This window comes from Lissotriton vulgaris, chromosome 8 (assembly GCF_964263255.1).
Source record: "Lissotriton vulgaris chromosome 8, aLisVul1.2, whole genome shotgun sequence".
Taxonomy (NCBI): Eukaryota; Metazoa; Chordata; class Amphibia; order Caudata; family Salamandridae; genus Lissotriton; species Lissotriton vulgaris.
In genome coordinates this window covers 229943073-229969992 of record NC_141696.1, presented here as the reverse complement: position 1 = coordinate 229969992, position 26920 = coordinate 229943073, and the positions used below count along the sequence as shown (strand labels likewise).

General features: G+C 45.6%; 1 protein-coding gene across 1 annotated transcript in view; it reads right to left on the bottom strand.

Moving 5' to 3' along the window:
- TIAM1 (TIAM Rac1 associated GEF 1) overlaps positions 1–26920 on the bottom strand; it is a 499324-nt gene that overhangs the window by 16969 nt on the left and 455435 nt on the right. Inside the window, exons 23-25 of the mRNA XM_086934005.1 lie at positions 23856–23914; positions 18104–18206; positions 1267–1354 (exon numbers count right to left, since the gene is read on the bottom strand). Coding sequence (XP_086790131.1) covers positions 1267–1354; positions 18104–18206; positions 23856–23914 — 250 coding nt within the window. The remainder of the gene's footprint in view (positions 1–1266; positions 1355–18103; positions 18207–23855; positions 23915–26920) is intronic.

The following is a 26920-nucleotide window of genomic DNA, read 5'->3' as shown; positions in this document are numbered from 1 at the left end:
AATCTTAGGATGTCATTTTTTGGAACACCATAGAATGTAAATACCTGTAAATGAACTGTATGCATGCAATAGTTAGGCATGAAAAGCAAAAAGTAAATTTTTGGTAATTCTGAAGTGTGCTGGATTTTAGTAGGATCAAAACAAATATAGCCACTTTAACTGATGATGCACGAATGATAAATATTTAGAGAAACCTCATTCCCACACATTACTATTTGTGTTTAATATAGCTTTACAAGTAAAACTGTATGTCGGTGCAAAGTTTGTGGCCATTTCAGAGGAAAATGTGTTGTCTGTAAATGGCAGTGCCCTACAAAACAATGCTTTAGTTGCATTAAAAAAATCACCCCTCATGTTAATTAAAGGTAGGTGGGTCGCGAACATTTATTGTTCTGAAAAGAAGATCATGGTTCTAAAAAACTTGTGAACCACTGGCTTACTACCAGGATCAGGAAGGCTAGTTAAAGGTGATCCCCCCAGGTTAAGCATGTTTTTCTGCCCCATATTCTTTTCTGGGGAGGTGACATGCAGTGCAGCATTAGCCATTTCCATGGCACCTTGGCTCTTCTTATGAATCTTTTAACTCCAGTGGTGGGGTGGACAGGAGGAGAAGGATGGTGAATCTTGTGACATTCCAACAGGCTCTGGAATGTTCAATGATTTTGCATTTCGGTTACAGAGCGCACATTGGTGTCTCGCTGTCAGAGTACATGAGCAATGCGCATTCTCAGTCTCAGTGTATTTCCTGCCCCAGTAGGTCTCTTCCCTCTGCTAGTGTAAAGGATTTCACATTAAAGTATTTTTGTCTCCTGCTTCCAATACTTGTGTATTCTACAAAATGGTGGCAATGTGCTCCTTGTCCTGGCTTTAGTATGTTCCTCATCCTTTTTTTAAAACTAAACATGCCACATAGAAATACTGCTACTAAAGAAAATCATTGAGAAGGTCCAAACAGGTCAAGAAACCTTTGGATACAAAAACAGAATATTCATTTTCAAACAGGTAATCACAACTTGTCAACAGAGTATGTCCTTGCCACATATGATGCTAAAAGGTATATCAGTACTAGTTGTATAGACACTGAAAACTCCAAATGCAAATGCAAAAATCAGCATAGGCCTTTTGCTCAAAATTTACTCTTACATTTCTAAATAGTGTGTGATTTTCAGATGAAGTTCTGTTTCAGAAACTGTGTGACAGAGTGCTGCCAGGAACTCAAACCAGGTTTTTCACTGCTGAATAAACAAGTTGATCAAGGACCCTTACCTGCTCCATAAATGGAACGATTGTTCTGGCCTTCCTTCTGATTCAGATTTTACATGGACTATCTCACAAACCAAATTAGTCTCCGCATCTGTTTAGAGGGGCAAAAAATGTTTGTAAATCAGACAGGCTAATTACAGAAGTTTCAAGTGCCTGCCTATTTCCTGCCCACTAAGTATAGAAAATGGACTTCTCTCCAAAGAGGCTTCTATGACAATATATTCAATTCACAGTCATGAATTGATATATTGGTAAATTGCAACACAATTCTGTAATGTCATGTGATTATGTGCAGTAGGACACTTGTGGTCCTAGGCGGACTCCTTACAAAGTTACGTAATCAGTTGAGATGTATTTAGGTTTGATAAAAGAAAGTCTATGACGCAGTGCGTTCAGTTAACAGTTACATGACTAAGAATAAAGATGTGTATTACAGAGCTGTACGAAGCTGCTTCTTTGTAAGTGGACCACAACGAAGCACACTATGTAAAGAGTCCAGGCATCCCTTATTGGTTTACAGATGCTAAAATTATAAATACTAAATGCTCTCTGTGGTAGTTTGGGTGATTAGTTTAGGCTTATCAGAGTGTAGTGCTAAGCATTTGTTGTACTCACAGAGGCAATAAATGAGACACACACTCAAGAATACATCCAAGACCAATTTAGAAAAATTACTTGTGTTTTTCTATGCATTTTGATACCAAGAACTTCATTATCAGGTAGGTACTTTTTTAAATATGAATTTTGGCAGGTAAACAGTTCACTTAAATGCATCTTTACGCAGCAATGCTTCCCTATGGGAGAAAAGGCATATGTTGCATACAGTTATTTCCGGTCGGTTTCTGGGGGTCTTCTCCGGGACTTAGGGTCATAGAGGGCCACGGTCAAAAGTACCATGAGCAGTTACCCGTTACCTGCCCTGGGGCGTCTGTGCGCAGAGGTGCTGGTCAGGTTGGTAGCTGTGAGCTACACCAGTGAAAAGATGGGGGCCATAGAACCAGCTGTATAGGTGTACCTGGGGACAAGTACAGGAGCTCCCAACGGGGGCTCGGGTCACAAGGGTCCTGGGAACTAGGGGGGACAGCTGGTTCGTCGGTACCGGTGCTGGGGCGCTTAGGTGCAGAGTGGAAAGATCAGTTGGGCTCTGTGCATCTCACGGCCTTGTGGTCGCCGGTCTCACCAGTTGAGGGTGCAAAATCAAGACAGCTGGGCCACTCTGAAGATGTGTCTCTGAGGTGCTGACGTCCCTCGACGCCATTGTAACCGTCGTCGTCGGCACCTTCGTCGTCGGAACCCTCGTCGACGGCACCTTTGTCGTCGACGGCACCTTCGTCGACAGAACCTTCGTCGTCGGCACCTTCGTCGTCGGCACCTTCGGATTCTCCGTCGGCGGTGAAGACCCTGCCGTCGACGGTACCTTCGTCGACGAACCCCCTGTCGATGGGATCGTCGACGACATCAATCCTGATTTCGATGTTTTCATCGACGGAACTTCCGCCGTCGACGTCTTCGAGGACTTTGAACTCCTCTCAGAAGACTGGGATGAAGGTTTTTTGAAGGCTGTGGCAGTCTTCTCACCTGTAGAAGGCGTAGTTGGTCCTACCCTCTCCTTTACACCTCGGTGAGGAGATTTGCTGGGACCTGGGCTCTCAGACTCACTAGGGGTCTTTTTTGAGGGCCTTTGAAGATCTTTCCATAGAAGGAGAAGGGGAACCCCTACCCCTCTTCACTGGCCTTCTTGTAGAAGACATCGACCCTGCATCCTCACTGTCACTAGAGACAGTCTCCTTCCTGGATTTTAGCTTTTGGAGCCATGTCAAGAGCCTACCCTCACGGTCCCGGAGGGTTTTGGTCAAAAAGGTGCGACAGATATTACAGTCCGCAGCCTGGTGGTCAGGATAGAGGCAATAGATGCAGTCTTTGTGCTTATCCTCCACAAAAAGCCTTTTCTTGCCACAGGTGGAACATGGCTTGTAAAGGGCTTTTTTCTTCTCCATTTCTGACATCCTGGAAGGCAGCAACAATCCTGAAGTGAATCTAAAAGATTCTGAAGAAAAAATCCTGAAGTAAATCCTTTTGAAGAGTAGAAGTTGAGCAGAGCTCAAAGAAGACTCCCCAAGCACAACGAGCGGTAGAAAATCTGAGGCTCTGAGGTTCCTTCAGGAAGGTTCTAAGGGGTGAGGCACTTCTGATTGGCTGAGGCCTAAGTTTGGTCTCTTTTGCACAAAGAGGGTGATATGCTACAAAAGAGAATGAGGCCTAGGCATTTTTCCTTGGTCTTTTGTACATACAACTATGGTATTTGTGTTACCGAGACTCCCATTCCGACGACGGGGAATGATACAAAGCATGGGAATCTATGAAAGTTCCAATACTGGGATAACATAAAATACATAGAGAACCTTGCAGGTGACAGAGTGACATAAGTGATATAGAAAATATCACCAGAAAACATTGGAAGTCAAGTTCAATCTAATGCCGAATGTAGTCTATGAAAGGTACATTTTCAACCAGGCAAGACACCAAGTTGGTGAAAGGATAGGTGAGTTTGTTGAAAGACTTGGTACCCTCATCAAGCACTACAAGTTCAGTGAATTAAATGATGAAGAAGCCATGCGTCTCAGAGTCGTCGATGTTTACTTCTCAGATTCCTCCAGACAATGCATGCTGAGTGAGACATTCGGTCTAGAAAAGGTACCCTTGGATGAGAGTTTGGAGGAGCATGCAAGTCAACAAGCTCTCTGTTCGGTACAACCCAGAATGAATCATGAACAGCAAGCAGAAACCCAACACGGTGGCCCAGAAGATGATGTGTTCAAAGAAAAAGAAATTGTGTTTCTGATGTAGATTCTCATTTCTACACTAAGGTAAATGTCCCGCCATTGGACAGATATGAAAAGGCTGTGTGAGAGAAAACCATTTTATAATGGTCTGCAAAGCAAAAGAGAAACTAAGTGCATCATGACGAGAAGAGAAAATGGGCGCCAGAAAATTCACAAAACATTCTAGCCATGCCTACAAGGCCAAAAAGGCAAGCAGAGACTAAACTAAGTCGATGGCCATCAAATTCATCTTCTAAAGGCTCTTGAGCGTTATCATCGACCGACAGTGTAGAAGATGCAATGGTGATGTCGACCTTAGAAAACCATCCACAAGTAGGTTTAGCTGCTTGCAAAGAAGGACACAAGTCAAAGAGAGATCGCCACATGAAGTGGCCAAACTCATTTGGCGGATCCCCTAAGATCACGCTAAAGGTGAATGGCTGCCTACAACTTTCAGTATAGAAAGTGATGCATCGTTCAATATCATGCCGGCAGAAAAATTCAACAAATTGTCTCCGGTACCACGTCTAATGCCACTGGGATGCGTCTGTGGTGATGGTCACAGTTGGGTCCGGTGGCGTTAGAGGTTTCCCCATTGTTATATTCTCCTTCGTCCACCATTTCATATCCTCCTGCACATTGTGCGTAACAACCACTAGATCTTCCCAACTCCCTTCTGCTTGTGACCATTGTTGTTGCAGCCACTCCTGTAGTGGTCTCATCTTTAGCCGAACATTGGGGACCAGGTGGATGCATGACGCCATCATCCCCAAGATCTTGCTCACCGTCCTCACTGTCAGAACTTGCCCCCTCTGGTAGTGACGTTTCTCCCTCAGCAGGCTGAGTGTTCTCTTCTCGCTGGGTGTTACTCTGCATTCGACCGTGTTGATCAGGGCTCCCAGGAAGATTTTCACCTGTTCTGGGTCCATGGAGCACTTTCTCCAGTGGATGGAGAAGCCCAGGTTCGTGAGCGTTCTTGTGACCTGTTCTGCGTGAACTTTGCACCTCGTGTAAGAGCTTGCTTTCACGAGCCAGTCGTCCAGGTAGGGTTACACATGTATACCCTTCCTTCGTAGGTGTGCGGCCACCGCCGCGAGGCATTTGGTAAAGACCCTTGGCGCTGACTTGAGTCCGAAAGCCAGGGTTGTGAACTGGTAGTGGTCTTCGTTCACCTTGAATCTTAACATGTGAAGTAGTGTGGCTCACTGGTTAGAGGCGGCAGACCCGAGAGCAGAGGACGGCCCGGGACCAGGGTTCGATTCCCGGCGCGGCAGGTTTCTGGACCAGGGTCAGCGGACTCGATAATTCTCTCGCCTCGGTGCCCACTCTGATCAGCGATCACACTCGGCAACTCTGGGCATTAGCTTGCCTCATCTTCACTAACGGCCCCACCAGACCGCCGGGGATGCCTGGTCTCACCCTGGAGATACCCATTAAGGGACCATCTCTCAGGGAAGCCAGGAAGGGTTTCGCAGCGGTCGAAGCGCCTTGGGACCCTACGGGTAAGTAGTGCGCTATATAAATGCCAATACATACATACACATACATACATGTGTTTGTGTTTCCTGTTCATGGGGATGTGCAGGTATGCGTCTTTTAGGTCTATGGTGGACAAGTAGTCCCGGCCCTTATTTGTGGGATGACCTCTTGCAGGGAAGTCATCTTGAACTTTTGAGTTTTTACGTAGGTGTTCAGGAACCGTAGGTCCAGGATTGGTCTTAGGCTTTCGTCCACCTTTGGTACTAGGAAGTAGTTTGAGTACACCCCCTTGTTCCGTTCTCTGTGCGGGACTGGTTCTATGGCCTCTTTGAGGAGCAGTTCTTGAGCTTCCTCTTGGAGCAACTGCAGTTCTTTGCGCTTGTGACCCCTTCTCTTTGGCTTTCTGCTTGGTGGATATCTTTCCAACTCTATGCAGTATCCGTGCTGTATAATGTTTAGTATCCACTTGTCTGTGGTTATTTTTCTCCACTCGTGTAGAAAAAATCTCAACCTTCCCCCTACTGGTGTTGTGTGTTGTCTTGAGCCGTGTCCGTGTGAGCCTCCCCTTAGCTGTTGGTGCTCTCCCCCCGGAGGTGTTGGGTGGGCGAGCGCCTCCTTCCTCATGGAGTCACTTTTGGGGGGGTTGATCACCACCTCTCCGTCTCTGGCCCCGTCCGTTTCCTCTCATTGTCTTTCTTCAGCTGAGCCAGTTTATCATCCACTGATGCCCCGGACAACGTCTCCCCGTTGAAGGGGGTGTTCAGGATGGTGTTCTGCACTTCTGCCTTGAAGCCTGATATTCTGAGCCAGGCTTGCCTTCTCTCAGTGATACCTATGGCCATCAGCCTGCTTGATGTTTCTGCCCCATCTAGGGCTGTCTTCAGGCATGCGTTCGCTATGTCCTTTCCCCCCTCCACGAGGTGGGCTGCCCTCTGCCTGTACTCCTCAGGCATGTGTTTCAGCAACTGGCTCATCTCATCCCAGTCAGGGCCGGACTGAGACCAGCAACCAGCCCTGGCAGGTTGCTTCTCCACCGGCCCTGGTAACAGGAGGGGAGGGGGTTGTTACTCGCAAAGCACTGCAACAAAATCGGCACTCTGTAAGAAAAGCGGCCCCCTGCTGCCACAAAACCGGCCCCCACCCCTCCAGCCCACCGGGGAAATGCCCGGTGCCCGCAAATGCCAGTCCGGCCCTGATCCCAGTGCTGATATTGGTGTCTATTCAGGAGTGCATTGGAGTTCGCCATCCTCCAATGCATAGCAGCATTTCTTTCTATTTTTCTTCCAGTGAGGTCCATCCTCCTGCTTTCCTTATCAGGTGGTAGCCCAGATGTGGTTGGCACGTTGGCCCTTCTCCTGGCCGTTGCCGCAATTATAGAGTCAGCTGCCACGGTGCCCTGGATATAAGGGGGGTCCTCGGAGGAGAACTTGTATTTTTTCTCCGTCCTCGGGGTCACTGACCTGCATGTAGCCGGTTCCTTGAAGGCTTCAGTCCCTTGGGCCGTGACGCTCTTCAGCATGGGCAGGAAACTGCTTTTCGTCTGCGAGGGGAGCAAAGTTTCTATTATGAAGTCTGCCTTTGTCTGTTCCTCCTCCAACTTCACATTGTAGACTGCTGCAGCCTTCTTGACGACCTCATAGTAAGCCCCGATGTCGTCTGGCGGCGAAGGCCTCGAAGGGTACGTCTCCACAGGTTCCTCTGGGTTATCGGCCTCGAGAACCTGCCATTCTTCCTCTAGCGACGCCGAGGATTCTGAGTAGTAGCTCTCGCGGAGGTAATCTCCTTCCGAGCGGTAGAAGTCCTCCTCTTCTCCCTCATCTGTGGGGTTTGGAGTTTTCGGCGGCTCCTCGGCCTCGAAATCCTCCTGCACCTCTACCTCTTCGGCGGTTGCAGCGGTCTTCGAGGGAATCGAGTAGGTCTTCGAAGGAATCGAGTAGTTCTTCATTTTTTCGTCGAAGTCTCTCTTCCTCTGGAGCATACTCTCCATTTCGGCCTCGAGCCTTCTTCTCTTTTTCTCCATCTCTGCCGCTTGCTCGGCGTCGAGCTTTTCGGCTGGTCTTTTCGACGGTACCTTCGACGTCGAGGCCATTCTGAGCGTCTTCTCGCTCGAGGGTCCCTTCTCGAGGGCCTGCTTCGACGACCTTTGCTTTTCGCTGGTCTTTGCCATCTGGGAGTCCTTTTCGAAGGATCCGCTGGGCCTTTCGGAGGATGCAGCTTCGGACGTCGAAACTTTCGTCGCCGGCGCTCCTTTCGAGGACTTGGCCTCTGTTTTTCGGGGTTCTCCCTCAGGCTTTCTAGGCCCTGTCTGGGTTTTCGGGGTCGTAGACTCTCCTACCTTTTTTGAAGGTCTCACATCGGTCTCTGCGACCGTGAAGTCATCTGGTCCCTCGGCGATGTTCTCCTCTTCGTCGGAGGAGGCACCCAGCTGGTAGAGGGTCGGCGTGGTCCCTTTCCCTTGCATCGTGTGGTGGGCCACCCTCTGTCTCTCTCAAACTCTCAAAGTCTTCGGCGTGAAGATTGAACAGGCGTTGCAATCCTCGCTGGAGTGGTCGATCGGCAGGCAGAGGTTGCAGACCGGATGCTGGTCCTTCTGCGCGTACTTGTGGTGGCAATTACGGCAGAACTTGAATGGAGTGTTGTCCATGTGCTCGCTCAGGGGGCCCCCTGCGCGCGCTTCCTCCTTGGTCGTCGAATATCACTAGGTTTTCTCCTCTTTCTTCGTTCCGGCTCTAGGAGGTCTTCTTCTCCGACTTTACTTGGTCCTTTTTCCTCAAAAACTTGATTTATTTCCTTCTTTTCTCCTGGAACTTCTCCGGAGCTTCATGCGACGATCCAGACCCAACAGCGGAAAAAAGAATCTGAAGATGGCGCCCAAGGGTGGGAGCTTCCGCAGGAAGCGTGCCGACGTCACGAAGGTGCACCAAATGGTGGGACGTCGACGCCCACCTGGGCTACAAAAAAAAAAAAAAAGAGTAAAAAGACTACGAATCCGGACCCAACCACCAGATCGCGGAATAATGCAGAGCATAGTGAATCCAGAAAGATTCACGCTGCAAAACTGGTTTATTTTAATCTAAAGTTAAATACTGAGTATGGAGTAGATGCAAGCCCGGTGGGCTATGCCTATTACCAGCCTGAAAAAGAAAGTCTGGCTGTGGTGTGGGCTTGTGAACATTTTCATGTGTTTCTGTACAGGAAGCATTTCACCCTTGTCACTGACCACCAGGCGTTACTCACCATTTTCAAAAATCCGAAAGCAAGGATGACCCCTCACATGGAGCGGTGGAGGTTGATACTAAAAGAGTATGATTACACTATTGCGCGTAAGCCAGGGAAGGATCAAAACTCTGCAGATTACTTCTCACTGATGCCATTACAGCGTCACAGTGCAATGTCTCAAGTGGCTGAAGCAGACATCAATTTCATAGTCAAATCTAGCACTCTTTCAGCTCTATCCATTTAGCAGATCATTGCTGCTCCCAACAGAGACAAAGACATACTCGCACTCAAGGATATCATTGCAACGCAATCATGGAGAAAACATACTCAACCTCTCACGGATGAATTTGAATATCAAATTTTTTTAAATGAGCAGGAAGAACTTTGTCAATCAAGGAGGCATTATAAAAAAACAAGTTACTTACCTGTAACTTTAGTTCTCCAGTATTGGAATCTTTCATAGATTCACATACCTGAATCATTCCCCATCGTCGAGACGGGAGTCTCTAGTATATAAAAAAGCAGTGCTTAGTAGAGTAGCAAACTGAAAAGAGGCCTAGGCCCATTTCCCTTTTGCAACCCATAGCCTTTGTTATGTAAAAAAGGCCCAAACTTTTCCCTGAACCAATCAGAGCTCCTCACCCTCTAGAACACTCCTGAGAGAACCTTCTGCCCCTCAGATTTTTCGCGCACTTGTGCAATAATACACTTCCTGTGCTAAATCCGAGGTGAGTCTCTCAGGGGAGGAGGGTGGGTGCATGTGAATCTATGTAAGATTCCAATACTGGAGAACTAAAGTTACAGGTAAGTAACTTGTTTTCTTACTCCAGTATTGGAACTTTCATAGATTCACATGCCTGAATCAGAATAGCGAGCAGTGAAAAAACAAAGCACATTTTTCTGATAAATTACATAATATCATTAGCAAATAAAGCGTAATCTTATATATAAATATACATACTTATATAAAATGTGGCTTTGTAAACAAGAGAACGTATGGATGGAGGGATGCAAGAAAGGCTCACCGTTACTGGATGATAATCTGCAGTACCGCCTCTCCCACCGCCGCATCCGATTCTGCGGCTGCCTCCAAGCAGTAGTGCCTGGTGAAGGTGTGCGTAGATGCCCAGGTTGCTACTCTGCAGATATCCTGGATTGGCACTCCTCCAAATAATGCAGTGGATGTGGTCACTGCCCTTGTGGAATGAGCACGGACTTGTGCATTCAAAGGCTTCCCAGCAGCTTGATGACAGTAGACAATTGCACTGGAAATCCATCTGGCAATTCCCCTCTTTGACAGCGGGAAACCTTTCCTGGGTGCACTGAAGGCGACGAACAACTGGGAAGACCTGCGAAACGCCATAGTTTCTTTCAAGTAAAATTTCATACATCTCTGAACGTCCAGAGAGTGTAATTCTCTTTCTGCCGCTGTTGATGGATGTGGAAAGAAACGCTTCAGCACCAATGTTTCGTTCAAACCAAAATCAGTTGGCACCTTTGGAATGAACTTCGGGTTTGTCCTGAGAATCATCTTATCCTCTTGAAATTGCAAGAAAGGCTCCTGAATCGTGAGCGCCTGTAGTTCACCTACTCTTCTCGCTGAAGTCAATGCAATGAGAAGAGCCACTTTCCAGGACAAGAACTTCAGGTCTGCCCTGTATCGGTTCAAATGGTGGCTTCATCAATTGAGAGAGTACAATATTCAGATTCCATAATGGTGGTGGAGGCTTTACTGGTGGAAAGACTCTGAATATTCCTTTCATGAATTGTTTGATAATCCTTGAGGCCCATAAAGATGGGCCTGACGATGACCTCCTGTAGCGGGATAACGCAGCCAAATGCACCTTGATGGAGGCGTGTGCTAATCCGGACTTCGCTAACTGCAGAATGTATGGTATAATCTGATGAGGCGCAGCAGTAAGAGGATGAACATCATGTCTCTTACACCACAGACAGAACCTCTTCCATTTCATCCTGTAAGTTCTTTTGGTACTCTCCGCTCTGGCCTTGGACAGGATGTCCTTACATTCCTGTGAGATGTTCAGATGGCTAAACTCACAGTGCTCAGGAGAAAGGCTGCTAATCGCAAGGATTTCGGGTCCGGATGGCGCACCTGCTCCTTGGACATTGTCAGAAGCGATGGAATCATGCTCAACCGAATTGGACGGTCCCCCGACAGTAGCAGCAGTTCCGTGAACCAGTGTTGTCTGGGCCACCACGGGGCTACTAGGATCAGCCTGCACAGCTCTTTCTTGATCTTCACCAGTACGCGGGGGAGAAGAGGAATTGGAGGAAAACCGTAGGCAAAGATGCCGGACCATGCCATGGAAAACGCATTCCCCCAAGATCCCCTCTGGGGAAGCCAGCTTGCGAAGTACTGGCATTTTCGGTTTTCCCTTGTAGCGAAGAGGTCCACCGACGGTGTTGCCCATCTCCGAAAGACGCTGTCCAGGATTTCCTGGTTTAGCTCCCATTCATGGCAGGACGATTTTAGCCTGCTGAGAGTATCCGCTTTGATGTTTTGATCCCCCGGGAGGTGTTCTGCTGTCAATTATATTTCCTGCTGAATAGCCCATTCCCAAATCTCCTGGGCTTCCTGAGACAGGGAGAGAGATCTTGTTCCCCCTTGCTTGTTTACATAATGCATCGCCGTGGTGTTGTCTGTTCTTACTAACACCGGCGCACCTTTTATCCTTGGCAGAAAAGCCAGTAATGCCAAGCGGATCGCCCTGAGCTCCAGCAGATTTATATGTAATTTCTGCTCCTCCGCTTTCCAACGGCCGCTGACCTGAAGGTCCTGAAGGAAAGCTCCCCATCCTTCTAATGATGCATCCGTCGTTACCACTAGCGGAGCTGCACTTGCTAGAAACGACAGTCCTTGAGACACATTTGCCCTTTGCGTCCACCACTCTGCTCCCTGTCGCATCACTGGTGTCACCCTTCTTATATCTTCGAAGGATCCCTCCGCCTGATGCCATTGGAGATCGATCTGTTCCTGCCATGGTCTCATCCTTAGCCTGCAGCAAGGTACGAGTGGAATGCAAGAGGACATTGTGCCCAGCACGGATTTGTACCTGCGGACTGAAAGAGACCTTCTTCTCAAGTCTTGAAAGAGGCACACAATCCTCAGCGGTCTTTCCTCGGAAGGAAACACTTTGTTGCATTCCGTGTCCAATATTGCTCCCAAAAATGTGATCACTCTTGCTGGGTGGAGGTTCGACTTTCTCTCGTTTAAAGTCAATCCTAAATCGGCGAATAAGTCTATGCAAGCTTGAGTTGACGCTTTGGCTTGTGTCTTTGATGTTGCTTTGACTAACCAGTCGAGGAAATATTTGATGTTTTTGCTTCCTCAACACAGCCGCCACTGGAGCCAGGCATTTCGTGAAAACCCTTGGCGCTGACTTCAAGCCGAATGGCAGTACCTTGAATTGGTAATGTCTTCCAGCTACCCAGAACCGAAGGTACTGCCTGTGTGCAGGATGTATCGGCACGTGGAAATACGCGTCTTGTAGGTCCAATGTGGTCATATGATCCCCTGGGTTTAACAACGGAAGGATGTCCTGTAGAGATACCATCCTGAAAGATTGTTTCTTGAGATAGGTGTTTAAGGATCTGAGATCCAGGATGGGGCGCCACTGGAGCTTGTTTTTCTTGAACAAAAATACCGGGAGTAAAACCCCCTGTTTTCCTGGGATTTCGGTACCGGTTCTATTGCTCCCTTTCGGAGCATTGTCCGAATCTCCTGCCGGAGTTGATGCAGAGGATTGGCTCTCTTGTGCATCGGTGGCGTACAAGGGGGTGTCTGAATAAATTCTAGGGTGTGACCGAATTGAACTATTTTGAGGACCCATTGGTTCGTTGTTATTTTCCGCCAATTGTGTAGATAGTGAGCAATCTTTCCACCCAGGGGAGCATCTGACAGAGCCGGAAGATGGAGGTTGTCATTGCCTACGGGGGATGTATGTCACTACCACGCACACTTTTACAACGCGTACCATTACAACGCGGTTGTAACAACGCAAGTCGTTACAACGACTTGCGTTGGGGGGGGCGCAAATTTAAAAAATATAATTTACTATTCCAACACCAGTCCCCGTGGATAGTAGGGAAGGTGTTGAGATAGTAAATTAAATGATTTATTATCCTTGAGCGCCACCCAGAGCAATTCGTTGTAACAACTTTCGTTGTTATAACCGCGTGGTAATGGTACTTTGTTGTAACGCTCGCGTTGTAAACGTTGTATACCCCTACGGGTGTTGTCCTTTCCTCGGCCACCACGTCCCCTAGGAGCTGATTTTGTGTATCCTCCTGACCGACGCTGGTTATATTGCTGATGGTACGGCTGTGACGAGGACTGATAAGAAGACGAATATCTCCCCTGTTGGTATCCTCCTCTATACGAGGACTGTCCTCTACCCCTGGAGCCACGAAAAGGGGTTTTCCTGTACTGCAGAGTTCCCAGAGACTTTGCCGTATCAGTATCCTTCTTGATACTTTCCAGCGCGTCATCTATATGTTTTCCAAATAATTCTTCTCCATTGAAAGGGAGGTCTAAGATTTTGTTCTGCACCTCCGGTCTAAATGCTGTTGCTCGCAGCCAACCTTGCCTGCTCAGGACCGCCGCTCCTCCCAAGGATCTAAATGCTGTGGTCGCTATATCCATAGCGCAGTCTATGACTTCAGCCGAAGTCCTCTCTCCTTCCATGAACATTTTCTTTGCCTCCTGCTTCTCTGGATCTGGCACCAGGTTAACATATGGAGACAGGTCGCACCACATCTGCCTGTCATACCTCCCCAATATAGCCAGGGCATTAGCGGCTCTTACCAGCAGAGCAGACATTAAAGAAAAACGCTTCCCTGCGTTATCCAACCTTCTGCCCTCCTTGTCTGGAGGTGTTGCAATAGGAGCAGATGGGTTCCTGGATTTCTGTTGTGCCGCCTGCGTGATAACAGAATCCGGTTTGGGATGACCCACAAGGCAAGATGGAGCATCGACTGGTGCTTTATACTTTTTATCCAGTCTGGCCAGAACTGGTGTTACCGTCGCTGGCATCTCCATGACCTTCAATCCTTCCTTCCAGATATGAGACACTATAGGCAAAGATCCTACAGATCTCCGATACGAATCTTAAAAGTCATATAGAAAACATTTGTTTTTTCTTCTGACATGGTCAGTGCAAACCTCTTAGTGGCTCTCTCCATTAAATTATGAAATCCACCAATGTCCTCCGGTGGAGAGTCCACTGGTCTCTGCGGAGGAGTTGCAGGTGATGGGGCGATATAGTCATGCCATTCTGCACTTGTGTCCGCAATTTCACCATCTTCCTGTTCCTCATCCGAGGTATCGTGGTGTGTTGTCGGTGGTGGGGACCTAACAGTAGGTTCCGGCACAATTTCCCTCCTACGAATCGGAGTCCCTGGAACCGAGCGTTGACGCGGAGCCGACTCTACGGCCTGTGGAGCGACTGGAGTCGCTGGGTATCTTCTTCTATAATCCTTCAACATTCCTTGGAGATCCCTCAACAAAGAGGATGGGACAGTGGTCATCTCTTCTCGTTGTTGTTGCCGATATCGGTGTTGTTCCTGGGGTTGCTCTTGATAACCCCCATATTCTTTCTCTGAATCATCTTCCTGGTACTTGACCTGTAATTGCGAAGGGCTACTGGCAATACCATACTCCTCCTCCTCCTCCTCCTCCTCTTCCTCTTCCAGTAAGTGAGACGGTAGCAATGGGGAGACCTTGCTTGGAGATGTAACCTCAGGTGTAATAGGTTTTTTCCCAGGCCCCAACCTTTTTTCTGGTGTTTTTTCCATCGTCGACCAGCCCGTCGACGAGATACCCATCGCTGTCGTCGACGCTACCGTCAACATTGTAGTAACCGTCGACGCGGTCCTCGTCGACGCCGACACAGTCCTAGTCGACGCTGCCGTCGTCGATGCTACCGTCGACACAGTCGTCGACGCCCGATATCGTCGTCGACGGTGAAATCGTCGACACTGTTTTCTCACCAGCCTTATCCTTTTTCGTCGACGACGGAGGAGTTTTCGTCGTCGTCTATGGTCCTTTCTTAGTCGACGGTCCCGTCGACGGAGTTGATTTCTCCTCAGAAGGTGCAGAAGAAGATCGTTTGATGGTAATCTTGATCTTCTGAGGCGACTGTGGTGGATTTGATGTGGCTTTTGCTCCTTTCACCTCACCAACAGATCCCTTCTTCCCCTTAGATGAGACTGAAGGGGATTTTGAGGGACTGCGCCCTAAAGACCCTGGGGTGGTCTTTTTTGGGGCCTTCTCAGGTCTTTCCCCTGAGGAATGTGTCTGAGGAGATCTACTTCTCTTCTGAGATCTCTTAGACGCCACAGATTCCTCCTCACTCTCACTTGAGAGGATTTCCTTCCTGGCTTTGACTTTCTGAAGCCAGATCAGTAGCCTTCCCTCACGATCTCTCAATGTCTTATTAGAAAAGGTACAACATACCTTACAATCTGCTGCCTTATGATCTGGATAGAGACAGTAGATGCAGTCCTTGTGAGGGTCATCTGTAAACAACCTCTTCTTGGAGCAGGTTGAACAAGTTCTAAATAATCCTTTTTTCTCTTTCTCAGACATGGTTGATGTAGAAACCTAAAAATCCAAGTCAAAATACTGTAGAAGTAAAGAGTTTGAGCAGAGCTCAAAGGAGACTCCCTAGCACAACGTGCGGTAAAAAAATCTGAGGAGCAGAAGGTTCTCTCAGGAGTGTTCTAGAGGGTGAGGAGCTCTGATTGGTTCAGGGAAAAGTTTGGGCCTTTTCTACATAACAAAGGTTATGGGTTGCAAAAGGGAAATGGGCCTAGGCCTCTTTTCAGTTTGCTACACTACTAAGCACTGCTTTTTTATATACCGGAGACTCCCGTCTCGACGACGGGGAATGATTCAGGCATGTGAATCTATGAAAGTTCCAATACCGGAGTAAGAAGAGGTTTGAGAATTGTCATAACTGAGAGCTTAAGGCAAAAAAGTAATTGAACTGTCACACGAAGGACTTTGAGGCATTGTAGCCATCAAGAGAGCGCTCTGAGACAGAATGTGGTTTCCTCGCCTGGATGACCAAATCGAGAAGGAATTGAAAGCATGTCACCTATGAAACTGCTCATCTCCAAACACAGCATCCGCTAAATAGGTCTGACCTTCTCAAACAAGCGTGGGAGAAATTTGCAGTTGATTTCTATGGACATTTAAACAATCACCATCATCTAATGGTAGTTATTGATGCATACTCATGTTTTCCCTTAGTGGAAGACTTATCATCGACCACCCATGACAAAGTCATTGAGAGGCTGGATCATATTTTGCAGCGTGGGGTGCTCCCCCCAATCTGAAATCTGACAACCGTCCACCCTTCAATGCCAGAGAGTTTAAGGACTTTTAGTCGTCTGAAAATCAAGCATCAAAAAGGCACACCTCTCTGGGCACGGCAAATGGCGTTGAACGATTTATGGGAACCCTGAAGAAAGCGGTTCAGCACGCTGTGCTCAAAGAATATATCTCAAATCAGCTTTATGCCCAACTCCTCATTCTACAACAGGTGAAAGACCTGCTACCTTGCGGTTTGGGAAATCCATTGGGACAAAGCTACCAGAACAGACCACAAGCAGAGTAATGGATACGGATGAGATTCGTGTCATGGACACTTCTCACAAAAGTAAGATGAAGACCTATGAAGATAAGCGCTGATGCACTTAGGACACAGTTTGAGAAAGGAGCCGGGACCTAGTCAAACAAAAATGTAAACACAAGATTGACGCTCCGTTTGGTGCTGAACCTTTCAGAGTTGTGACAAGGACACATGGTGACCGTCCAACTCCCGGAAAGTCCATTATGAGAGGGTAGTCACATTTCAAGCATCTGCCTGAATGTTTGTTGGTTCCAGACCTTACGAGGGAGACAAGTCCTCATGAGTGCCCAAGTCAAGCATCTGAGTCTACATCCCCGATGCCAGTGCAACTTCTATACTTCCTACGACTCGATCTGGAAGACTGGTGCGAGCACCTCTACGACTCCTTGAGGAACTCTAATGTATATATGTTGTCATAATTTTTTATTTAACAGAGGGGGAGATGTATGTTCATGTGATTATGTGCAGTAGGGCCCTTGTGGTCCTAGGTAGAATTCTTACCAAGTTACGTAATCAGCTAGGAGGTATTTGGGTGTGTCTAGGTGTGGTCAATAAAGTCTATGATGCAGTGCGTTTAGTTAATGGTTGCATGCCGAAGAATAAAGACATGTACGTCAGAGCTGCTTGTGTGGCACAGTCATTTCCATGCTCCAGAGCTGGGGTGAATGCTACAAATTCTACTCAAAATGTATCATTAGACAGGGTTTTTTGTAGTTGCAGGGTGTGGGAAATGTTAAGCAAACATCTTCAAATATTAAGCATGCTTGTGCATCCTTCAATAGTTTTAAAATCAGGTATGTAGCAATTTAACTAGTCCAATTAATGCAAAGGATACCACATTTAAACGATTCCTGTGCTATACTGTCACTAAGACCACTGTCAAAACACTGAAATTAATTAATAGACTTTACTTATGATTTATGGTGTTCAGTCAGGCAGTTGCTGCAACAAACCACCACTACCCTCCAGTTTAGACTGCAGACTAATGAATGAATGACATCAACAAAAGGCAATAGAGTAGGGTGTGAAGACATGGGGGTACTATTTATGGAAAACAGTAGCTGCAGAGCCAACATTAAAAGTACATAGCTAGTTCTATGTCATGCTATTGTTCATGTAAGATTCAACCATTTGAAAATATTTTTATACCATTTGTTGATGCCCATTAGGCTCAACACATAGAGCTGGCCAGCGCCAACTTCAAACTCAAGTGTGCTTACCCATTACAGAATTTGTGGATTACCTCGGCTAAGACATCTTGGAAAAGGCAAATAAATGGAATAGGATCTTACCAGTGACCCTCAGAAACATTACATTTAACAGCACAGAAAAGCAAACGTCATCCATGAGCGCAAAGAGAACCTACAATTCTAAGGAAAAAAATATATGTATCTATCTAGACCATTTCATAGCATAATCATTATTGATACATAACTGTAAACTGAGCAGTCATGTTTATAAAGCAGTATTAAAACAATAAATGTCTCAAGAACAATTACAGTTTAACAGTTTTGTTACACAACTGTTGCACACTTCCAGTAGAAAACAACATCTTAGTAATTGATTGATTGATACAAGCCATGAAAGACATCCATAGACGTCATCAGCAGTATTGACCGTTATTGTTATACAGAAAAGAGAATGACATAAATACAGGAACATTACCTCCACTAGCGAGAGATCGAATCTGCAGTGCCTCAAAGGAAATCATATGACGAAATCTGAAGGCATCAGGGTCTTCAATCATCGACAGACGATGAGACCCTCCCTATAATAAGCGGATATCGGAAATTTGTTAACATACTCACTAAATAACAAATGCTGTTTAAGAATTTGATAACGTGAGATGCAGTAATAATAAATATCTTTAGACTACACAACTGATTAAAAGCGGATAATAAATCTACATCTTGGTAAAATGTCCTCCTAGTTAAATATTGATTTTTTTTTTATAAACAATTTGTTTTCAGTTTTGTATGTGGTACAATAGCGGTCCAGAGGCCTACAAATCGATGAAGTTTAATATAGATGCCGCCGTGTACAATTAAGAAATATTTGGAAAAAAAGAAATAATGAAAAACAAACAACAAACAGTTAACTTGCTAAACTGTGCACAGATCAGGCAAACCCTGTATCACTCCACCACTAATGCATTATAACAATCTGGATGATCATATCTTATCTCAGGAGGCCTACACCAGTAATTTACTTTCCCGCTGTATGAGGCATTCCGGTGGCTCTATGACAGGTAAGTCAATACCTCTATAATCTGCCCATCGCTACCATATCTTCCGCTGTTTTTGTGGGCAACCCTGTGTGGGAAACCCCGGGAATTCCATCCCCATGCACCAGTCTAAACCTTTTTTTCATTAAAATTGATCTTTAATGAAGTTGCCTGCCTGTTTAATAGCAGTAAATTCAGAGCAAATGGTCAGGGTAGGTGTCGACATACCAACATTTGGTGTCCTCCTGTGAAGTCGAAGTGCTTCCTCCGGAAGCTCCCACCTTTGGTCACCATCTTTGGATTCTTTTTTTTTTCCTTCCTCCTCTTGTCTCATCTTTCTAGTGGAGGAAGGTGGGTTCGCTAGTGAATCCAGAAAATTCTTCAAGTTGCAAAACTACACCGACAGGTAAGAAACTATACATTTTGCAGCGTGAATCTTTTCTGGCTTCACATGCTGTGCATAGATTTTGTAGCGGTTTGCTGGTCTTGTGGTGGATGGGTGGAAGATGAGCGCTGATTTGTAAATATATGTTGTAAGACCTTTTGTCCTACTTGTGCTTCTTTATTAATCTGAATGTCTACACAATAATGCTTCGTGAACGTGTGCACTGAAGACCATGTCGCAGCCAAGCAAATGTCTTGAATTGGAGTATTTAGTAGAAACGCAACTGTTGCTCATTTCTTCCTTGTTGAGCGTGCTCCTTGTAATGTCTGTCCTGCTTGTTTGTGACATAACTGTGTGGCCTGAGCAATCCATCTTGAGATGGTATTCTTGGTAACAGGTCGTCCTTGGAAGCTGTTCGCAAAAGATACAAAGAATTTCTTTGTCCTTCTGTATTCTTTTGTCCTTTCAATGTAATACATGGCTGCTCTTCTAGTGTCAAGATTGTGCAAAGCTTTTTCAGCTTGTGTTTTTGGATTCTGGAAGAAACCTGGAATCTGTATAGCTTGGTTTATGTGGAATTTTGATACCACCTTTGGCATAAAGTGTGGATCTGTTCTCATGACAATCCATTCATTGTGTTTTTGGAAGTAGGATTCCTATAGTGTTAGTGCTTTTAATTCACTAACTTGACGTAGATATGTAATTGCAACCAGAAATGCTGTCTTTAGCGTGAGCATTTGTGGTGCTGCTTTGTGCAGTGGTTCGAACGTTGCCTTCATCAGCTGAGCTAGGACTATATTTACGTTCCATATGGGTGCTGGTACCCTTTTTGGAACAACAGAAGGTGTTCTTAGGAGCACAAATCAACAGTATAGTAGGGAAGGTGTTCCCAAGTGAGAAAAGAACATTGGCACCGCTGCCTTTTTAACCAGCTGGTTATACATGATGTCATCAGGGGGTGTCAACAGATAAGTGTCCACAGGTGAATCTGCCTTGTGGTCTTGCCACTATTCTCAATGCCTTCAGACCCCTCTATGTCCTGGTACAGGCCCTGTGACTCTGGGTAGTCCTCTTCATAGAAGAGTTCTGGTTATTCCTCTTCTTGTGGCTCTGGTGTCAAAGGGGGTTCCAGTTCCTCACTACCCCCTCCTCACCCCACATCCCACAACGACCCCCCCTGCCCGCCCCAGAGTCTTTCTCTTCCTGTGTGTTTTTCGTTGAAGTTTGCAACGGTATTAGAAATCCCTTGAGAGAGGCACCACATTTTGTTTTGTAAAAGTCTTTATAGGATTGCAGTCGTTTTGGCTTTGAGTGGACGATTTTGAGGGTGCATTCTAAGGCTTTGACTGTAGTCGCCAATCTCTTAGAATGAATGAAAGGAGTCTTATCCTGCGCGAACCTAGCCCAATGGGCGTCAAGGCGCCTACTTCATAAATACCAGCTCATATCAGTCAGTGTCAAAGTTTCAGCTGCTGTTGCCTGAGCTGCTGTCCTTGTATCTTTCTCTGGACCTCAATCATATTTCGAAGCCTGTGTCTTCGCCAACGGTCTTCTACCTGCGGTATCTTTTGTATGGGGCCTGAGTGGCTCGTTTTGCCTCAACTTGCCTTCAGTCTGCAAAATTTTTAGTGCTGAGGCAGTTTTCGTAGTCGAGTCTGGAGTTTTCGCCTTGACCGCTCCCATCTTTTTGGTGTTACTGTGTGTGCTTCTACTCCGGTCTCTTGTGCTCCCTCTTGATGTCGATCACTTTTTCGGCATCCGAGCCCTCTTCTTCCAAGCTTTTCGGCAGGGTTATCCTCTACTTCGCTAGATAGTACGATGTCTCTCAATGAAGTATTTTCGTTCAGCCCCTTCACGATGTAATGAGCCTGCCTTCAGCATTTTCAGTTTGAACTCTGCCAGTGGTAATCGGGGCAGAGAGGTTTTGTCCCGCGGGTCGCTTGCATTGGAGGCTCTCACTTTTTAGGTTAACCTGGAGATGGGCACAAAACAGGACAACAGGGCCACCCTCCATGGTGGCCTCTCTGATGCGGATGTCCCACATTGGTAGGTCATTTCTTGGCGGTGTCCGGGCTGGAAACTGAACAAGCCTTGGCTGCTGCAAGGGCTCTGGTACCCCGGGGCATTGGTGCTGGCAGGCTCCCGAGGGGTCTTGAGTCTCGGAGGAGACAGGGCTGACCTCAGGGAGCTTTAGGACCCTTCTCCTGGCCTGCTTCTCCGTCCGTGGACCCAGTGGTCAGCAGATCGGGAACTGGACTTTGAGGTCAGTGCCTTCGGGCAAGTGGCTCCTCCAGTTCAAGTGAGATGCTGGCTGGCGAAGTGCTGGCAGCCCTCCAAGGCTCTGGAAGGATGCACAGCTGTAAGGCGAGTTTGGTCTTTGCAATTGTCAGGACAAGAGCAGGCAGGAAGGGTTTGGCGCCAAATTGCACAGCTGGTCTTCTTTGTCCTTTTTTCAGGTAGACAATTCAGAGTTTTTGGTGTCAAGAGGCCACCTAAATACTAAATTTAGTGGTCTTAAGGGGAGTGGAGCGTTGTAGCCAAGGGGCTACTTGCCCTTGGGGTCACTACACCCCCCCTATATGACTACTTCGTGCTGGGTGTGGGTATAACCCTGTCCCAGAGCTCCTAATTCCACCAAAAACAATATGGTGGAACCCTTCTTTCGTAGTGCATATCATGTAGCCCATCATAGAGGTGAGTCTAGCCAGGTGGTGCAACACGCCTACTTGATTAGCTAATTTCTTACCTGTCCTGGTGCCAAATGAACTTCAGCACAGGGGCTGGCATCTCTCAGGTCTGGGGGAAGCCGGGGTTGCATATCAAAGGTGGCAGGGGCATTGAAGCCCCTGGTCTGGATATGCTAAATTATTAGCCATCCTGCTGGAGATGTGAACACCTTCCTCCGGAGCAGGCATTGTTTCTGGCCTCAGAGAGCATGGCTCTCACCTGTAGGGGGTCAAAAACCTGTCTGTGGTGTAATCTGGATGATACCAGTCAGCTAGCACACTAGATACTAGCAGGTTTTTCAGGGAGGAACCTCTAAGGTGCCCTTTGGGTGCATGTCATAATACATCTAGTACTGGCAACCGCACAGGTTTATAAGGAAAAGGTATTTGATACCAAATGCCAAAGGTTTCAGTAAAGCCATCATGGAGCTGGGGACCTCGAAAGGGCCAGCCCCCAGTACATATACTTAAGACGGCTTCCATGTTCACTTGTAGTATCTAGTAATTGATTTAGACAGCACAGGGGGTATTTGTTCATACAGATATGTCCTCACATGTCATATAATGTACCTCCTTAGGGCTACAAGGCCTGCTGTAGAGGTGATTTACATATATTAAATGCAGTGACTTTGTCTCACAGTGAGTGTGCCATGCTTTGTTTTCAAATATGGTTTGCATCATGACACGCAGTCTGCAATGGCAGGCTGCATGCACTTTGCACGGTGGTCCCTTAGTGTGGCATAATATGTTTTGGAACTCTCTTTAGTACCCAAGCCCTAGGTACCAGGGGTACCACTTAGTAGGGACTTACAGGGGTGCTAAAGTACATGTAAGTTGTGTTACAATTGGACCATTAGACCTTGTTTTTAGGGAAAGAGCACTGGGGCCTGGTTAGCAGGGCCCCGGTGCACATCAGTCAAAAAACATCAGTGCCAGTGGCAAAAAGTGGGGGTGACCAAGACCGAAAGGGGCACTTTCCTACACCCAACCACTAGATGGTGGAATAATGCGTAGCATGTGAATCCAGAAAAATGTCATACTGCAAAAAATCCAATGTTATCCTATAGGAGAGGGAGACCTTGCAATAGTGAAAAAAGAATTCAGGAGTCTTTCACTACCTGGACATGTACAAGCTAAAAGTACAAGTCCAACGTTTTAAATACACTGCAATCTGCCCTCTAGGCTGTTAAGGGTATACCCTAGGGGTGGCTTATATGTATTAAAAACTAATGTTTGGGCATGGTAAAAGGATTATTTTTTCTGGTCGAATTGGCAGTTTAAAACTGCACAAGCAGGCTGCAATGGCAGGTCTGAGACATGTTTGAAAGGTCTACTTAATTGGGTGGCAAAATCAGTGATGCAGGCTCACTAGTAGCATTTAATTTACAGGCCCTAAGCACAGGTGAGACACTTTACTAGAGACTTACAAGTACATTAAATATTCCAGTTAGGCATAAGCCAATTCTATCATCCTTTAAGAAAAGAGCAAAACCACTTTAGCAATGGGTTAGCCGTGGTAAACGCGGGCAGAGTCACAAAGCCAGCAAAAACGCCAAGAATGTCAGGTCAAACAATATTCAATAATGAGTCTACCAAACACTCAACAAGTATGGTGTTACTTATGAAATAAAATACCTGGGGAAAGACACAAATTAAACATTTGGTTGTAAATACAGGGAAGTGTATGTACACACACAAATTCCAAAGTAGTTTTATTTCACACTTGTTTCTGAAAATTTAATCTCAATATTTAATATAATGAATGATGCGGACTTCAAAAGAAACAAGCATTTGAAAAGCTTGCTTTGTTGAAAGACAAAAAACAAAAAAAGAAACATAAAATAACACCTCATGCTTTCCAAAGCCAGCACTCTATACAATGTGAAATAATACAACATGAAGCAATAGCATTAGGTGAGAGAGTTATACTCCTCTGGGTGGAGGCAAAGCCCACTCTATGACACAATAGGCTTACAAATAGCAACGCTCTTAAACCAGACATAAAAGTACATGACTATCATTTGCAGTGGTGCCACCTCACTGACCCTAACCCTCCTCTGAAAAATGGAAAAAATTACTTACAAGCTTTTTCTTCTGTTTGGAACCATCTTTATAGACCAGGACTATAGCCGTTTTAAACACTGGAGAACAGAAAGATAGAAAAGGCATGCATGTTAATAAAATACTAACAAAGAAGTGGAAAACATTAATATAATGCTGTTCAAACTTTTTAAATGCATACAGAATGCCAGCTAATATCCACCTTTAAAAGCTGTTGCATGTGCTTATACACTTCAAATGAGAACCCAGAAAGAAACCGATATCGGGTACAATGTTGTTTAAGTGGGAGGATAAGATTTTTGAATAGTTCTCCGAGTTTTGTTGAAAAGAGAAAAATGTAAGCTTCTGCATTACTTCTATTCTTAAAATAGAACATGCATCAACATGACAGTTACAAGCTCTTAATTAAGCATTTATTATAACTTCACAACTACTCTGGGTTTATAACCAATTGAAATGGCTGCAGTCTCTCAAACGCCTAGTTTGCCATGAGCATCAAAGTTGTAGAGGCAACAGTGAAAGAAATAGAGATGTTAGTTAGTGCTGTCAAAGTGGGGTCCCAAGTGCATTCTCCAAGTTATTCATTGCTCCTCTTAAGTCCGTGGTCTTCAAACTTTTTTAATGCCTCCCTCCCAACCCCATCACAAAAAAAAGTGTCTTCCCTCAAAAATGTTCACAATTATTCTATTACATTGGCAAGGTTTCCATTTGTATAGACTTATTTAACCATTGCAGTTCAGTTCTGTTAGCATTTTAAAAATGCAATTAAATACATGATTGCCAAACATATTATAATGGGCAGGCAGGCCTTACTAATTTGTAAATATATCCACAGTGTGATTATTAAAAATGGGGGTGGTGTTTTTGAGGTAAGGCCCATACCGCAGCTTGAAGACCCCTGGTCTAGGTCATGCAACTGCCACTGGCGTTCATCGAAGTAAGCCTGTTCACAAGGCCATTGTTGTCTTCCTGTTTTACCTAATTAATGTTTCAGGAGTTCTGAAAAGTTTACTGATCAAAAGATGAAAATTAAAGCACTTGTTGTCACAACTATTAGACGTGGACAGAAGAATCCATTTGCTCCCTACCTCCTCTTTATGGTTTACTATTTAGCTGTTCCTCAATTCACATTCACACTATCTTTAAATGTGAATTTACCATGTACATGTTACCAAAATGCAATGAGTCTCCTTTGGTCATGTAATTTGTTTATTGTACAGTTAATTAAAACCATTACAAAAATGTACCATCTCTTATAAGCAATAAAACCTCAGTTTAAAAAGGCTAATAGCCACAGTTAACAACACACGTTAAGATTGCGGAACAAATCCACTTCCCCGGCCTTGGTGACCCATAATCTTGTTTCTTCATTTTTGTTGGCAGAGATTAGCAGCAGTTCATGAGATGGAATTACCCCCCTTATCAGAGTCTTGGCTGCAGAGTGAAGACATGCCGAAAGGTGCAAATTTAAAGTGCATAGTGCTGCATCGAAATGCGTTAGTTTGTGCAAAAAAAATCACATAATTAGCCTATTAAAGCTTTCCTTTGAGGCTTACATGTGCAAAAATGCTTGAAATTATTTGCTCAAAACGCTGTTCCGGTTGTCATGTGTAAACGCTGTACCTTCAAACCTTCATCTAATTCCAAGGTGGGGTTCAAGGCTACTCCGGTGAGCAATCTTTGTTGCGAAGTGTGGAACTAGCACCAAGAAGGAGTGTAAAGCTTTACAGAGAACATGGTTAGTGTAGTAAATTCATCTGAAAGAAGTGCTTTACCATGAATTTTATGATTTTTAATCCAAGGCATTAGGAGGCAAAAATATTTGTGAAAATCTCTTCAATTTTGAAATAACAGTCGAAACTGGGATTAGACCCCAGGTCTCTAGTGCGAATAGTCAGTCTTTGCTTTATTTATATGTAGTGCTAAATCACTTTGCAGCCAGCTACAAAACATATTTTATGTAGGGAGTGAAAACATGGGAAAGCAAATGGAAGTAACTCTTGCTTTGCACAAAAAATGAGTTTTTCTTGGAAGAATCTATGCACAGCCAAACGGTCCTCTAGGAGTCAAAGGTTGTCACTTTAATGTTTTGCAGTGACTGCATGGTTCAACCTAACCACTGCCTGTAGTGTAAGAATTCCTGTCCTACCTTCCTAACACAGGATGGTCCATTAAGAGGAGGGTTGGGATCACTGCTGCTGCCAGCTCTGGTCTCCAACTGAGTTCAGAAAGCTAGTAACTGTAGAACACATTTGCTCTTCTGGGGTGACTGTGTGGGTTCTGGAATAGGGGCCATGACACCCATCTTTTCCATTGCACTGCTCACATTTACAAGTGACAACCTGCAGCCGCGGCCCATGCAGGTAAGAGCGGTGAAGAGGGAAAATAAAATAAAAACAATTTGCCCTCCTCGTCGTCTGTCAAAAATGCCCCAACAACTCGACCCCACTGCCCCACCACTCTTGCCTGCACGGGTCGCAGCGGACCACCTGCCCACATTTGAGAACGCGAGTTAGCAAGAGGACTTTTCAGATTGAAGACTAATGCCCAAAACAAAAGAAAAAAAACTCATGAAACTCAATCAAGTATGACAATGTACTATACTTGAGCCTATGTCAAAAATGCCATGTGCATTTCAAAAAAGAACGAACTAGGGGATAGAAGGGTTTAAGCAGAGGGGTTTCTTTGGTGCTATAACAGGTTTGTAAATAGTCAGATCAAATGGGCCTATTGGTGGCTTCCTGCTGTATAACCATGGCTGTACATCTGTATTCTGTATGTTGGTATACACCCGTATTGTCCATGTGGGTCTTGAATCTAGAACTTCTCATGCTGTCCTAGATGTGTCCTCTGCATGTTAGTGTACATCTGTAATCAGCATGGGCTTGTTTCAAACACATAATTTGTTATGAATGAAACTCATTAGAAACCGGAATAAATATGACAGTACTAGGGGATGGAATGGTTGAGAGGATCTGCATGGGGATTGAGTATTTCAACTTAGGATGTGATTCAGCGTGTCAGTAGTAAATAGAGCATGAAATTCCTTCTTACCATGCATAATTCATTTTTAGAAATAGTGGAAT